The 16421-nt window shown below is 35.2% G+C and overlaps 1 protein-coding gene across 9 annotated transcripts in view; it reads right to left on the bottom strand.

Annotated features, from left to right (window-relative positions):
• Positions 1-16421, bottom strand: part of SCAF8 (SR-related CTD associated factor 8) — a 201047-nt gene that overhangs the window by 153122 nt on the left and 31504 nt on the right. For all 9 annotated transcript variants that reach the window (XR_016395260.1, XR_002642778.3, XR_016395263.1 and 6 more), the window contains 6 exons: positions 15420-15503; positions 11585-11629; positions 7296-7457; positions 4342-4495; positions 3141-3271; positions 939-1115 (listed from right to left, as the gene is read on the bottom strand). Coding sequence is in view for 4 of the 9 variants with exons in the window: in XM_089922180.1 (XP_089778306.1) it covers positions 939-1115; positions 3141-3271; positions 4342-4495; positions 7296-7457; positions 11585-11629; positions 15420-15503 (753 nt within the window). In the remaining 5 variants the exon portion in view is untranslated. The remainder of the gene's footprint in view (positions 1-938; positions 1116-3140; positions 3272-4341; positions 4496-7295; positions 7458-11584; positions 11630-15419; positions 15504-16421) is intronic.

Genomic DNA, 16421 nt, shown 5'->3' with positions numbered 1-16421 from the left:
CGCAGTGGTTGAGAGTCCGCCTGCCAATGCAGGGGACACAGGTTTGTGCCCCCGTCTGGGAAGATCCCACATGCCGCGGAGCGGCTGGGCCCGTGAGCCATGGCCGCTGAGCCTGCGCTCCACAACGGGAGAGGCCACAACAGTGAGAGGCCCGCGTACAGCAAAAAAAACAACACTATTCTTTAGTTAGACCTCGATTTATCACAGCATAGTAACAACTTGTAAAGAAGCTTTCCTTTGAACTTTCACATACTTTACAATTTTAATTCTAGCAGATTAAAATTACAGGACGGACACCATAATTAATATATTTGTAACATCCACAAAATAAATTAGGAAGTATAAAAAATAATTATCTGCCTCAACAGTGAATACAGGGGGCTTCCCTGGTGGCGCAGTGGTTGAGATTCCACCTGCCAATGCAGGGGACACGGGTTCGAGCCCTGGTCCAGGAAGATCCCACATGCCACGGAGCAACTAAGCCTGTGCGCCACAACTACTGAGCCTGCCGCTCTAGAGCCTGCGAGCCACAACTACTGAAGCCCGTGGGCCTAGAGCCTGTGCTCCACAACAAGAGAAGCCACCGCAGTGAGAAGCCCATGCACCGCAACTAGAGAAAGCCCACACGCAGCAACGAAGACCCAACGCATCCAAAAATAAAATAAATTTATTTAAAAAAAAAGTGAATACACAATTTTACTGACCAGTTATTATTAGTCAAAAGAAAATATTCTAAATGTTGCCAGTGGAATTATAAAATTACTTAATTTCTTTCAGAAATTTGAACTTTTTCTAAAATTTATATCTTATAGAGTATGATGGATGTTAAAATATAAAATAGTGCTACGGTAAAATGTAATTTACAGAATTGGAATATACATGATAGTATAGAAAATTCAGTTCTTCATACAGAACAGATCTCTTATCTTAGTTTTTACCTTGTTAAAAGACACTCCCTGTTCTAGGGGATTAAGGGTGCTGGCTGCTGCAGCCGCTGCTGTGAGCTGTGCTGTAAGAGCCTGCAGCTGGACCACAAGGCCGGCATCCAGGGCTTGCAAGATGGAAGGCTGAGGCTTCTGCTGCTGTATCTGTAAAGTCTGTATTAACTGCTGAAGCTAAAGGGTGGGGAAAAAAAAAAAAAAGAAAATTACTACAAACAGGTGTTGGGTTTGTAATAAGAATACTCATCTAAAACTTTTGGTCAATAAAATTTACCATTCTACAGTCTAGAGACCAAGAAAAAATATATACTAACTTAAAACAATTTTTTTTAAAAAAAAGACTTTTTGTGTGTGCCATATATAACACAGTCCTTAATAAGTTTGTCTTGCTTCTGGAAAGTCAGGGAAGTTTAAACAAAATAAAATGATCGCACCATGACCAACGGATAAAAAAACTCATCACAAGCAGACTTTTTTTCACTAAGCTTTTTCATCCCTTCTTCAATTAACTCAATCTCTGTAAAAGGACAAGCACTTACAACTGCTTTTACTATCATTCAGATTTACCATCTGATAACACATTCCCGAAAGCAGCTAAGAAAATAAGAAATCTGTCCCTTGGAGCAGTCTGAAACTAAGGAAATTAAAGGTGAATAGTGTCAACAAGAGTTGAAAGCAACCCCTGTCCCCCCATTCACCCTCCCTCTTAAAAAACAGAAACAGTAGTAAGATGCTGAAGATAGTTCAGTTCAGTAAACCCTATATATATAACCTAGCAGTAATCAATACTTTCCTACTCAAGATGTAAACCCAAGTTAAATCTGAAAATTATCAGTTTAGAATAGAAAAAGAAAAATAGAAAAGCTATTGCTAAATAAGACATTTGCACTCTAAGTTCAGTTTACAGTGGGAGAAGGTAAAAACATGCACGATGACAGTAAGTAAAATAATTTCATCTGAAATAGCAACATTAAGAAACAAACTAGTGTCTTTACCTATCATACCAACATTTACTACAAACTACTAATGTGATAGGAAAGAAACTACAAAAACATATGATAGTTGAGATACTGCACTGAGGAAGCTCCAAAACAGGATGGATGAATAAGAGGGAGGGAGAGAGGGAGGAAAGAAGAAAGTAACGCAATTATCACATTTCTCCTTTACACATTTTAAATGCTCCTTTTGACATCTCCATTTCCCCCCACAGCACTGTTATTCTTTCAGGCACCCAGGCTCAAACACTGCAGCACCCTACTTTCTTTCCTCTGCTCTGACTTCATATCTTATAGATCACTGTGTCTTCCTGACTCCTTGTTCTATTCTTCCAGAAAATCCACACTCTGGCCAAAAGTATTTTTTTAATAGATGTCTTTTAAAATGACATTTGCTTTATGAATTACTTTCAAAATATCATTATCACAAAAGGTTAGTAATTCTATAATTTAATCTAATATCCAATTCAGTTTCCCAACTGTCCCAAAACTGTAGAAACTGGATCCAATCTAAGATGATAATTGAACGGTTTTTTTACATTTGTAAATCACTAAAATGGTTCCATATTTTTTTTTGAGATTGTCTTTTTAAAGAGTCCACAACTGCACCGTTTTTTACTTATTCATATCACAATTAATCTGGTTTTTAGAGGATAAGTTAAAAAAAAAAACCTAACAGATGCTAGACTATCCTCATATCTTTCCATGACTAGTTCCATTTAAAGTCTCAATTCAAATGTCACTTTGTCAAAGATGCCTTCTCCTGGCTACCCTAATTCTGACCCCTTCCCCCAAACTTAGTCACTGTAAAGACTTACCCTGTTTTAAGTCATATATCACTATCTAAATAATGTTTTATACTTCTTTATTGTTTGTCTCCCCTAAGATAGATAGGTATCTTCTTCAAGGTAGAAGACTTCCCTGCCTTGTTACTGGAATAACAATAGCACCTAATAACGTCTGGCACAAACTGTGCACTTAATTATTTTGGTGTGGAACGAATTATTTGTAAAATAATCTTTAATGACATAAAAGTGTTCATGATGCATTACTAAATGAAAAAAAAACCAAGTTACACAGTACTATATGTAGTGTGGTCATTTTTTAAAAATAAAACACATACTCCTTAGGTGGTACATAATGAAACAATGTGTTAGGAAAATAATGAGTCCTAAATCATTGACATAATTAAAAAGCTGCTCACCTGTTGGCCTTGAGGACTTTGTAAGATCTGAGCTACAGCTGCAAGTGTATCTGTATTTGTTATCTGAGACACCCACGGATCAGGTAAACCTTGGACCACATTGGCTGGAGTAACAGGTGTCACAGGAGTTCCTTTTAGAAAAGACATCAAACCCAACCCCAATAAATATGTAGGAACATAAATAAGACTTGGAAAAGTAGAGAGATTTGTTCTGTCACTTTTATAAAATATGTACAGATTTATATAAATGTAATTTTACTGTCTCCATTTTGAAAAACCATTACAGAATCAGGTATGTTAAAACAACAACAATTAAAAAAAGACCTAAAAGAGCTAGCCATACTTGTTCTCAATTAACTAAGTTACTATTTTAAAGGAACCTACAGGGATTTCCCTGGTGGTGCAGTGGTTAAGACTCCACGCTCCTAATGCAGGGGGCACAGGTTCAACCCCTGGTCAGGGAACTAAGATCCCACATGTCCCATGGCATGGCCAAAAATAAAAAATAACTTAAAAAAATAAACAAAATAAAGGAGGCTTTAATATTTGCAAGTCATTAAAAATCTTATTAAAGAAGAAAATTCAATGACATAAGGAAATATTCAAAATGCAATCTTTCATGAAAAAAATTATTATAAAATAGTGTGCATAACATAAAACTATTTTTGTTCCAAAATATGTGTGTGTGTGTATGTATACACACACACATCAAAAACGAAATATATACCAAAATGCTAACAAATGTAATTCTTGGACTATGATAAAAAATTTCAAATGTCATTTAAATACCTTAAAAAAAACCAAAACATGATTTTGAGATTATTACTAAACATTCTTCTCTCCATTAAATAAATTTTTCAGGGTTCTCTTTATATTAGTAGTCTTAGTTCACTGTGAATATCAAGATGATATATATGCAAGTTTAAAAGATTACAGTCTAAATCAGGAAAAACTTAACTGACACACCAATTTCCAAAGCTGATTATGTTTCTAGGGATTTTAAAAACTAAGCTTTTTAATTTTTAGAAAAGAATTACACACAAATATAACTTCTGATTTTATTTTTCACTTAAACTGCATTTCCTTTCATTTACCTAATGCTAGACAAATTCTCCTGCACTGTCAAATTATTATTTCATCTATGAATAATCACCTGAAAAGCATGAATAGAATACTCAGAAAATCTATCAAAGCAACATACCTGGGGTATTGCTCATAGCAGCAGTAGTACTGGCCAAAACAGGTGTGACAACTGGAGGAGGAATCCCTGCTGCCATATCCAAAAGAGGTTGAATAATCTCACTTTTAAATACATTATTCTTCTGCCATAAGTTTAATACTCTCACTATTTTACTCTACAGGAAAAAAGAAAAATGATATTTTGGTTTTTTTGCTTTCAAAACCTTAGCACAGTCATATCTTAGAGGCTACTTGGACAATAGACAGGAAGGATGGATTAAAATACTGCTATGATACTTTCCAGCCCTGATATTATGTTTCTATAATTTTGCATTTATTAACTCACTTGCAAAAATATTCATTCTGATGAATATACAAGTTAATGAAAGCAATATTTAGCAGAAAGAAGGAAGGAATGGTAACTAGGTTTCACCTTCTACATGAACACTAATGAGATGGTTACAGTTAGCTGGAGAACTGTGTTAAGGATTCTGAGGCTTAGCACTAAAGTTATATTTACTGTTGATTTTAATTTTATCTTTTAAAAAAGTAACTTCAAGAGAAAATCCCTATCTTATGTGACTTTAAAAAAATTTTTTCATTTTAAAACTATCTAAGAACAAGAAAGGGTATTTCCTCACATAAGAATTTAACCAAATTTACTTTCTGCCACCACTGTTCAGCATATAAATGTTCTGTAAACAGCAGTAAGTATTAGTTACTGACTACTGTAAGGCTACTTAACTCCAGTAGAATAAGTTAAATGACAGAGGCTGAAATTAGTACTAAAAAGAGCCTTTTGTTAAATAATCTATTTTGTAACAGTAAAATAAGGATTTTTTTTTTTTTTTTTTTGCGGTACACGGCCCTCTCACTGTTGTGGCCTCTCCCGTTGCGGAGCACAGGGTCCGGACGCTCAGGCTCAGCGGCCATGGCTCACGGGCCCATCTGCTCCGCGGCATGTGGGATCTTCCCAGACCGGGGCACGAACCCGTGTCCCCTGCATCGGCAGGCAGACTCTCAACCACTGCGCCACCAGGGAAGCCCCAGGAATTTTTAAGAATATCTGGTTCACCTTTAAATCACTCATAATATATCAACATATTTTCAAACTATGTCCAAGCTAAATTAGCATGCAAATTTTTGTATTTCAAATGAAGCATAAGAAAGTTACACAAAGAATGCTTCATATCTTCTGATTTAACTATTTTTCCTAAGATGTAAGCACTAAGAAAGTGTCTTATACTTTTTTTTGCTTTACATAAAAAAAAAAAAAATCTTCCAGTTCCCGAGATACTCATCAAGCACTAAAAGTAGTCCCCGTCTGGTAAGTATCATTCTATGTATCTACCTACACACAAATAATGCCTCTCCTTTATGGAGTTTATGCACTGAGATTACAGTAGCAATGTAATCTTTCCTACTATGGTTATTTTTAAAAAAATCCCTATATACTAAACTTTATTATAAATGAGAAACATTATTATTATGAAATCTACGAATTCAAGACTGACTTGTTCATTGTAATTGATAGAAATCCAAGTCCAAACCAGTGAAATTCCTAAATCAAAGTGTTTAAGTTACTTCAAAAATGTTTATATAAAATTTCAAATGAGTTATTTTAGGTGGGATTCTAAGGCATCTACTTTAAGTCTCGACTGTGATGGGTTACTTAAAAACTAGAAGCATTCTTTCTGCCTGCATAGAATTATCAACGTACCAAAGTTAATTAAAAGAAAAAAATCTGCTTCAAGAAGCATATCCAAGAACAGTTTACGAAGAATGATACGATAAATTTATCTCCATATCTATCTATTATAACAAGACTTCTTTTGTTTCAAAACTGTAAGTAGTTAAAATAAAATAAAATAAAATTGAAAAACTGATAAATTTGTCTCCATATCTATTATAACAAGACTTCTTTTGTTTTAAAACTGTACAATAGTTAAAATAAAATAAAATTAAATTAAATTAAAGATAAAAACTACCTAGGGCTTCCGTGGTGGCGCAGTGGTTGAGAGTCCGCCTGCCGATGCAGGGGACACGGGTTCGTGCCCCGGTCCGGGAAGATCCCACATGCCGCGGAGCGGCTGGGCCCGTGAGCCATGGCCGCTGAGCCTGCGCGTCCGGAGCCTGTGCTCCGCAATGGGAGAGGCCACAACAGTGAGAGGCCCACGTACCGCAAAAAATAAATAAAAAATAAAATAAAATAAAGACTACCTAATCTTGTACTTGAGGGAAGGTAAAAGATTTGTGGTGAGCTTTTAAGTTTTGTGGCTCTTCCTCAGAGTAACAGTTAGTCTTCACCTGTTCGTTCCTTTTCCTACAAAATCAATATTGCAATCAACTCTGTCAGAAAAAGGACACTAAATTTCCAAATCAGCATCCAAGATACGTAACCTTCTACTATCTTTGAGCACCTATGAGGATAAACGGCGCCTTTTTATTCTCCCTCAGGTCCCAAAGCTTTTGTTTAATGTGGGACAGAATATTTATTCATTCAGATCCAGCAGACCCAGTAGTGTGGTTTCTAGCACTAAGAAAACTCTACCATGACAAAGGAATTTTGATATGCAGTTATTTTCTATTAATTATTTGGTAAATCCATTTTTCACAGACACTAAATAGGTAAATATCAGCTCATGTCAAATAATCAAAATTCTGAATTGGTTGTGCATGTAAATAAGTAAGATTTTAGGATAATTCCAAATGCTTATTAGAGCTAGTTTCTTTAACACCAACTGCTTCAATAAATTAAAAAGTAGCAAAATCAACTATATCTTTCCACTCTGTTTAAGAAAAGTCTAATAACAAAAAGGAACATGGAGAGTGCGATAACTAAATATTCAAATTCGGAATAACAAAGAGTAAAACAGTAACATAAAATGATAAAATTAAGATAATGTAAAGAGTCTCATTAAGACAAAAAAGGTAATTACTGTAGTGACTTAAACAAAAAGAAAAAAGGCGGCATACCTTGTCGTCTCCAGGGCAACGATATAAATTCTGGAAAGTGCTAATGATGTTATTACTAAATCTGGGTGCGAACACATCCTTTTCTTGACCAAACTGATGTCGAGATTGTCGTACAATAGAGTCAATAACATAAAGTCCAGGTACCTTGTATTCTGGTTTACACTGAAGAAAAAAAGAAGAGTGGGAAGGGAAGCAAATGAGAAGGTTAAAATTCTTGATATACAAATGTCACCACAAATCCTGTACAAACACAAAAACACTGCTCATGCTGAGGTGATGAACATTCGAGGTTGACTATTCCATACCGTCTGTCTCTGGAATGGTATCTGAAAGAATCTACTTTGGCTACTCTACATATTCGGTTCAACTGCCAATCACCTAAGTTCTGAAATAGCGCTGAGTAACTGGCTTGAACAATAAAAAACAAAAGATAAGGTACTGTTATAATAAAAAAAAATGTTCAGATGATTCTGAAAAGCCAAATAAAAGGAAGCAGCAAATTCAGGAAAGAAAAGCACTGGTAAAAGCATTGCCAACATGCCTTAGACTTCGTCTGAAACATATAGGGAAAGGATTTCTGTACTAATGAAGGAACAAATCAAATGACAAATTGTAACACTCCAAACACAATGAACCCAAAGTTTCAAAACTTTTCTCAAATACCACACCTATACAAAAGACAAGACACTACCATTATGCTTCTAGGAATCTATCCTATGAAAACATTTTTTAGCTACTCCACTGATCAATGTTTCTCAACCTTATCCATTACCCAATCTGAAGAATATGAAAGTCTCCTACTTTCCTGAGCACAAGGAAGAATCCTTTCACTATCAAGCTCACTGCTTCGATTTCTTCCATATCCAGAAGCATAAGAACACCTGCCTCCCAAACATATACTGATTAAAATGAAATTATGGCTGCAAAAAGCAGGTTCAAATTCTGGGTGTAATTTGGTATTTCACCCAAAGTAATTTCATAGAAATCATATATGGACTAAATCAAAATTGCATTCTTGAAAAACTTCCTGGAAACCCAAGGACCATTGGGTAAAGGATCCTCAATCTACCTCCAACACAGACATACATGCTTCTAAACAGGATTTTCAGTCAAGACAATGAGTGATTTCATTCTGCAAAAAGACTAGATGATTCTTCATTTGTTCCTTCAAATCCCTTTTAAGAACCTTCTCTTTAAGGTCATTATTAAGAAAATGAAGAGACCTTTAGCACCAATTCACAAGTATCTACTGCAAGGTTCTGGCTGTTTAGTACTTGAAACATTTAATAAAAGGGCAGTAATGCTGGTGATTGGACATTAAAGTTTTAGGTTTAACCTACCAAAAAGTTTCAAAACTGTCTGCTCGGGCTTCCCTGGTGGCGAAGTGGTTGACAGTCCGCCTGCCGATGCAGGGGACACGGGACACAATGCCCAGGTCCGGGAGGATCCCACGTGCCGCAGAGCGGCTGGGCCCGTGAGCCATGGCCGCTGAGCCTGCGCGTCCAGAGCCTGTGCTCCGCAACGGGAGAGGCCACAACAGTAAGAGGCCCGCGTACCGCAAAACAAAACAAAACAAAACAAAAAAATCTGTCTGCTCTATTGAAAGTTACTGTTTTAAAAGTCTGAAATAGTTTTTTCCCTCACGTTCCCCCCAAATCTAGCATATCTGTCCCTCAGTTCATATATCTGGCCAAGGCTATTTTCCTTTGACTACCATACATTCAAAGAAATATTCACCTAGCCAGGCAAATAATACATCCAGTAAAGAAAAGAAATTTTTTTTAATTTAATGAAAAGCAAGACAACTCTGTTAAAAATCATCTATTTCCCAATGCCGAAAACACAGATAAAATAATCTGATATATAACTATTACTTTACAGAAATGATTATCTTGAGACTAAGGCTAAATAAAATTTATAAGTTGCTGGTAAGAGTTATTAAAATTAATACTGAATGGTAAGTAATAAAAGTGATTAATGCAGTGAGTTTTGTTTAAACAAATACACCTTCTTCTCTGATTTATAATAAAAACTCAATTATAAACTCACAACACATAAGAATCATGAGTACATAACACAATAAATGGGCCTTCCTCGCCTACTGTGAAGATTCCAAAGCTTCAAAAATGTTAGCAGTTTTAGTATTAAGCTATAAAGATAATTCTTCTTCCACAATATCTTTAGAAACACTATATTAACGTATTATGGTACAGAATTTCCTTCACTGACAGACTAGGCATTTTTATGTGTCTGCCACATAAAATGGCAAAAAAAAATTATGTACGCTTTAAATGCTGTAGAAGTTTTAAAATTACAATATTTGGTAAACTTGGCTAAGTCACCAACTAGAAACTTGAGAGGCGAATTAAGACCAAAAAATCTGAAATGTTTTCAATCTCTGTTTCAAGTTCTAGCAGTACTGAAAACACAAGAATTCCTAAGACTCCAATGTCATGAGGTATTTTCTACACTTTGAATAACAATTGTGGCTGTACTTACAAAGCACTAAATGATGCTGACAGGAGCATGTAAGAAAAGAGGGCTGGTCTCAGGAAACAGTTATACCTAATACCAAATGAATTCTCACAGTGAATAGAGCATGCTTCCAAAGGAAGGAGAGGAAAAGGAACCATTCTGAGACAGCCAGAGCATTCAGTTCTTCACAAGGTCTTCTCTCAGGAGAAACTTTTTAACCAGAGCCTAACTTGCCGAGGTTGTATCAGAGCCTAACTAACCCCACACTTAGGGAAACAGAACCTGCATTTCAACAAGATCTCTAGGTAATTCCTGTGCACAAAAGTAGTTTAAGAAGCACTGTTTATAGACACTGAACCTTTTGAAAAAGATTTTTAAAAGCTTTAGAACAATGAAATTTTCCAATCACCAACATTTGTATTTTCTAGTTGGATTTACCTAAAACACAGCATACGTATTATTTTACCTCATGCCTTAAGCTTCAACTCACGAGTTGTTCACCTCAAAATATGTTTTACCAATACTTTAAGTTTTGAGAGAACAAGACTTTAAAAGAAAAAAAGCTGAATCACATAAAGGTTAACTGATTTATTCAAGATTACCTAGCTAGTTTAGTGACACAGTAATATCACTTTGATTCATGCTCCAGTCAACTATTTTCGTTCAAGAAACACACTGCAACCTTGCCAAGTCCTTAATGCCATTTACCTCTGATCCTCAAACTGGTTCTGCTTACGTCTAGGCATGAACAATGGGCAGAATACAAAACCTAAATTCAATTACAGATATCCTACAGTACAATATTACAAGTTATAAAAGTTATGTACTCCTCCCCAAAAAATGTGGCACCAATAGGGCACTGATCACAAAGGGGCAAAGAAATATAATCTAGTCACCTCGGGCCCTGGTTACAAAAAAAAATTACTAAGTGTATGCCAAACAGCTGTTTTCAACTTCATCTCCCTCTGCTTACCCTGGAAAATGGAACTTCAGGTCTATATAATAAGATGTAGGATGTGTAATGCCCTAATGGATGAGACAAAATGAATCAGCAGAAGGAAAGTGGCTGGTATTTTTACTACATTTTACCACATCTTATCTAAAAGGAAGACTGCTCTCTAAGCATTCAGCTTCAAATAACAAGGGAGAATTTCTTTAAAGGCTATAAAAAATAATGAATCTATAATTTCATTAAAAATCAATCATATTGGGGGGTTTCCCTGGTGGCACAGTGATCAAGAATCCGCCTGCCAATGCAGGGGACACGGGTTCAAGCCCTGGCCCAGGAAGATCCCATATGCCGCGAAGCAACGAAGCCCGTGCGCCACAACTACTGAGCCTGCGCTCTACAGCCCACGAACCACAATTACTGAGCCCGCGTGCCTAGAGCCCTGCTCTGCAACAAGAGAAGCCACCGCAACAAAAAGCCTGCGCACCGCAACGAAGAGTAGCCCCCGCTCGCCGCAACTAGAGAAAGCCCGTGCACAGCAACAAAGACCCAACGCAGCCAAAAAATAAATAAATAAATAAATTTAAAAAAATCAATCATATTGAAACATTTTCTTCAAGGGACGGATGCTCACTACGGCAATGCAAATTAACAAAAACATCTATCTAAAAGCTTTTGTTTTTAGAATTATCCAAAAAGCACTTTCATTTTAACTCTTAATCAGACATTAAAACAGATGGAATCACTTTTGAACAGTCCATCAAAACAATTTAAATTTGGGTATTTGATTTAAAAGAGAAGAGTGCAGGCCATTAATCTATAGTTACAGAACATTTAGCATATATATAGAAAATTATATACTTACTTTCTGAATGAATTTCTCAACACTCTGTACCACATGTTTATAAAACTAAAAGAAAAAAAAGAAATGTGGTTTTAAATGTTTGATTAGAACTTTCCTGCTAAACATACGGTTTAACATAGCTTCAAAGGTCTATCAAAGCAATGAATTTTAATCATGAATTTTGATTAAATTCATATTAAACTAGCTATGATTAGTAAAGGGATTCTTCAAGTAGGTGTATGATCAGTATATCCAAAGTGTGTTACGTTAACACAGATACAAAAGAATTCTATTACAGTCTTTAAGAAAGCAAACTTTCACAAATAGTTAGGTTGACAGCAAAATACTGGTGGTAAGACACTGGTGGATGTACATTCTTCCTTCCTGGAAAAAAAGCAAAGCTCTCCTTTAGTATCGTTTTATTGGCTAAATTAGGTTAGTACTAGAAAAATCAAGTAACTGAAAATAAAGAGCATTAATAAATGTGTGCAAGGGAGATGTTTTCAACTTCATTATCTTCTTCTGCTTCTCCTGGAAAATGGAACTGCACGTATATATAACAAAACACAGAGATGTATAATGTTCTAAAGGATCAGCCAAAACGAATCAGCAGGAAGAGAAGTGAGCACACACATTAAATATTAGAAATGGGCTTCTATCAATTATGTGAAAACTTAGATTTAAGTTTTATGAAACAACACTATGAATAAACGTGAAAACAAATAAGATGAAAATTACAGGTTAAACAAAAATTATCTGGAATTTGTACCTAATTTAATTTTAATAGCTCAATGGCAACTGCACAATCAGCACATTTTTGTTTAAAAAAAACTATCCTGAATTGTACTTCTATTTATATTTCTGATCCCATGAATTATGCTCTTTAGGGACATCCCCTTAGACTGAAGAGACACAAGAACTTTCAACTGAACTGCAGCAAGAAATCCAACATTTATAAAGTCAAAAACCAAGGAAAACTGGGACTTCCTTGGTGGTGCAGTGGTAACACTCCACGCTCCCAATGCAGGGGGTCCAGGTTTGATGCCTGGTCAGGGAACTAGATCCCACGTGCATGCTGCAACTGAGAGTTCGCACGCTGCAACTAAGACCTGGCCCGACCAACCAACCAACCAACCAACCAACTAACTAAATGTATATAAAAAGGCGTATTTTAAAAAAATAAAGGAAAATCTCATTATTCATATTCACCAAATCAAAATCTACAATAAAAGTTTCCTTACTACAAAGTAACAGTTTATGCTACAGTTTAAGTTACTCAAGTAAAAAAAGCCAAACTACTTAAAAGTTATTAGGCACTTTATAAGTAACTAAACATTTAAAATCAATATATAAAATAGTAATTACACACTGAATGGTTTTTATTAAATATTAATTTTTCTGGAAGACATCTTGGCAGTGCTTCTTGCTTCTAGTTACTTCATGTACTATATGTAATTCAGAGTAAAACAACTTACTGTTAATTCAAAGATACTCAACTCACATAGGCCTTCTTCCACAATAGGTTATCAGAAGTTTTGTTGACAGTGTGCAATGTTAACAAGCACCCAGAAAAATAATCATGTCTCTAAACATTGATAGAAAGCCAATGACTTACCTTAATATGAAACACAATATCATCTAAATCTGATTTAAAAGGCAGTTCAAATATCAACTTACATATGTATCAAATGCAGTTTAAATTAATACAGTACTGCAAAACAGTTGGTCTGAACTCTTCAAAAATGTCTATGTAATGAAAAAGAAAACAAAAACAAAACAAAGCAAAAAGGCTGGGTGACAGGATAAATAAATGACAGGATCTCGACTGGATCCTGAAAATGCACAGGTGCAGGTGCTAAAGTTATTACTGAGACAACTGGTAAATGAAAGTGTAGATTATATATTAGATAATAATATAGCAAAGTGAAATTTCTTGCACGTGATGTGTATTTGGTTACCTAGGAAATCTCTTTGCTTTAGGACATTCAAATTCAAGTATTTAGGGACGACGTGCTATTCTGAATGAACACTGAAACGAACTCTCGGACGATGTGCTATTCTGAATGAACACTGAAACGAACTCTCAAATGATTCAGCCAAAACAACGTGAAAGTGTGTATGTACGTGCTTCAGTGTGTGTGTGTGTGTGTGTGTGTGTACGCGCCCACGCGTGTGTAGAAATAAACCAAATGTAGCAAGATATTAACACCTGGTGAATCTAAGAGGCTATGTGTTGCTCATTATATTATGCAACATGTTTGTGTTTTTTCAAAATTAAAAACATTAAGACAGTACCAATAAATCAAAATAGTACAGTATAACATGTTTAGACTCATTAATTGAGAGAAAATCAAAATCTAGCTGTTTTTATTCTGACTGTTGCAAATTACTTCTCTTAGACCCTTCCAACGTGTGAAAAATGGAAATAATGTTAATACCTATTCCTTAGAGTCTTCTAATTAAAAAGTATTCTGTTCAACAAAAGGTTATATTAATGCATCAGTTATTAATTTTCAGAATAAAAATGATAATAATATACACGTTCGCATACTCTCAGGATCATGACCATAAAAATCAGATCACAATGAAGAAGGGTATAAAGCAAGCAGAAGAGACTAACGTTCTATATTGAGTCTATCAGATAAACTGAAAAATCACTTCTTTGAAGAATTCTCTATCTTAAGTGTGTTTACTGGTCACTGTCCTTATCCCCTCTTTGATATTCTGCATATAAATACAGGGATTTGAACTATAATACTATCAGATATTAATTATAAGTTTGAAAACTAAGTTTGGGGCATTAGAACACTGCAAAATCAACTACCTAAATTTTCTCCTAGTAGTGATTCTCTGTAAAGAATTTGTTAAATCTAACAGATAAATGCTATTAGTCAAAGACAATTTATTCAGGGAATTCCCTGGCGGTCCAGTGGTTAGGACTCCGGCGCTTTCACTGCCGGGGCCTGGGTTTGATCCCTGATCGAGGAACTAAAATCCCGTAAGCAGCGAAGTGTGGCCAAAAACAAACAAAAAAACAAAAAAGACGACTTATTTAAATAATGGTGCTTCTGGTTATGAGCTAATGCTCAGAGCAGAAAAACGTATCACCAAATATCTATAGGTTAATACCTACTTAATTAAAAATAAGCACTCACTCATTCTCAATTTTAACAACCCTACTAGAGCAGGGAGTCTTAGCTTTGGGGACAAGAACATTTTGGAGAGATGTCTATGGTCGAGCTTCATAAGGTCCCTAAAACCAAGAAATTTTATGCAAAATTCTGTACATATGTGTATTTCTCTAGAGATGATCCAACCTTTTCCTGAGATTTTCAGAAGTATCCATAAATCAAAACCACTGTTATCAGAACAATGGCTAAATACCTGTGGCCTCTTCCCACAGTTTAAATGTCCTATGTACAATGAAGCCCAATTATTTTCCATAATGGCCCATTTTTAAATCTATAATACAATCAATAAGAAAAACAATACATTAATTTTTTTAAAGAAATCTTTTCTTAACTTGTATTTCAAGATTCTGTAAAGTCAGTGTGACAAATAACAATGTTAAACATGTTCTCCACAATGTGGCTACATCTAAAATCTTACCTAAGAAAAATAAGGGAAAATGATTGCTTCCAAGTTTATGGAACAATATTTATCAAGATATTAAGTGTTTATCTCTAGGTGAGAGAGTTTGCAGGTGACAGATTTTCATTTTTTGCGCTTTTTCTCTTGAACATGTACTGACTCTGAAAAGAGGAAGACAGCATATAATCTATAAAAATCATCCCTCCTCCAAAATATTAGTGTAGTATTTCCTTTGAAAAACACAAGAATAAAAGGTGTTACTCACCTTAATAGCTTTGATGGCTGCTTTAGTAATTTGGGTCATTTTCGCTTTCGAAATGGGTGGCTTGTAGTCATTCAGGGAATACAACTGATGAAAAAGAAGAACAAATTTTAAACACAGCAAAACTGGTCTCTAAGAAATTACATGAAATTACCAACCATTTCTATTTTTATATCCTCAGTGAAATTAAAGTGCTGCTTTTCTTTTAAAAATCAAGTTCAACATTATTAGCCATCAAGCAAATACACATCAAAACCACAATGAGATTATCACTTTACACTTACTTGCTTATAATCAAAAAGACAAGTGTTAGCAAGGATGTAGAGAAACGAACCCTTATCCACATTACTAATGGGAATGTAAAATGGTGCAGCAGCTTTGGAAGACATTTTGGCAGTTTTTCAAAAAATGAAAAATAATATGTAATATGATCCAGCAATTCCACTCCCAGGTATATACCCAACAGAGGTGAAAATATACGTTCCCATAAAAACTTGTACACAAACGGTCACTGCAGCATTATTCATAAAAAATTCATTTAAAAAGTGGAAACCACCTAAATGTCCATCAACTGAGGAATGGATAAACAAAATTTCTTCTACCCCATTCAATGAAATATTAGCCATGAAAATGGAATGAAGTACTGATACATGCTACAACATGGATGAACCTTGAAAACATGCTCAGTTTAAAAAGCCATATTTAAAACATGTTACAGAATTGCATTTATATGAAATGTCCAGAAAAGGCAAATCTATTGGTGACTGTCTAGAGCTGGGGGAGCTGGGGAGAAATGAGGAGTGATAACTAATGAGTAAAGCATGTTTTTTAGGTGACAAAAATATTCTAAAATTGACTGTGGTGATGACTGCACAACCATACTAAACACCACTGAATTATACACTTTCAATTGGTTAATTGCGTGGTATGTGAATTACATCTCAATATAATTGTTTTTAGAAGTCAAGAGATCTAATATTTAGCAATAATCCCACCCCCCCACCC

The sequence above is a fragment of the Delphinapterus leucas genome, chromosome 12 (assembly GCF_059928025.1).
Source record: "Delphinapterus leucas isolate spDelLeu-1000000601 "Yukka" chromosome 12, BTC_Dleu_Yukka2, whole genome shotgun sequence".
In the NCBI taxonomy this organism is placed as follows: Eukaryota; Metazoa; Chordata; class Mammalia; order Artiodactyla; family Monodontidae; genus Delphinapterus; species Delphinapterus leucas.
The sequence above is the reverse complement of the archived record's forward strand: the minus strand, read 5'-3'. Positions and strand labels throughout refer to the sequence as shown.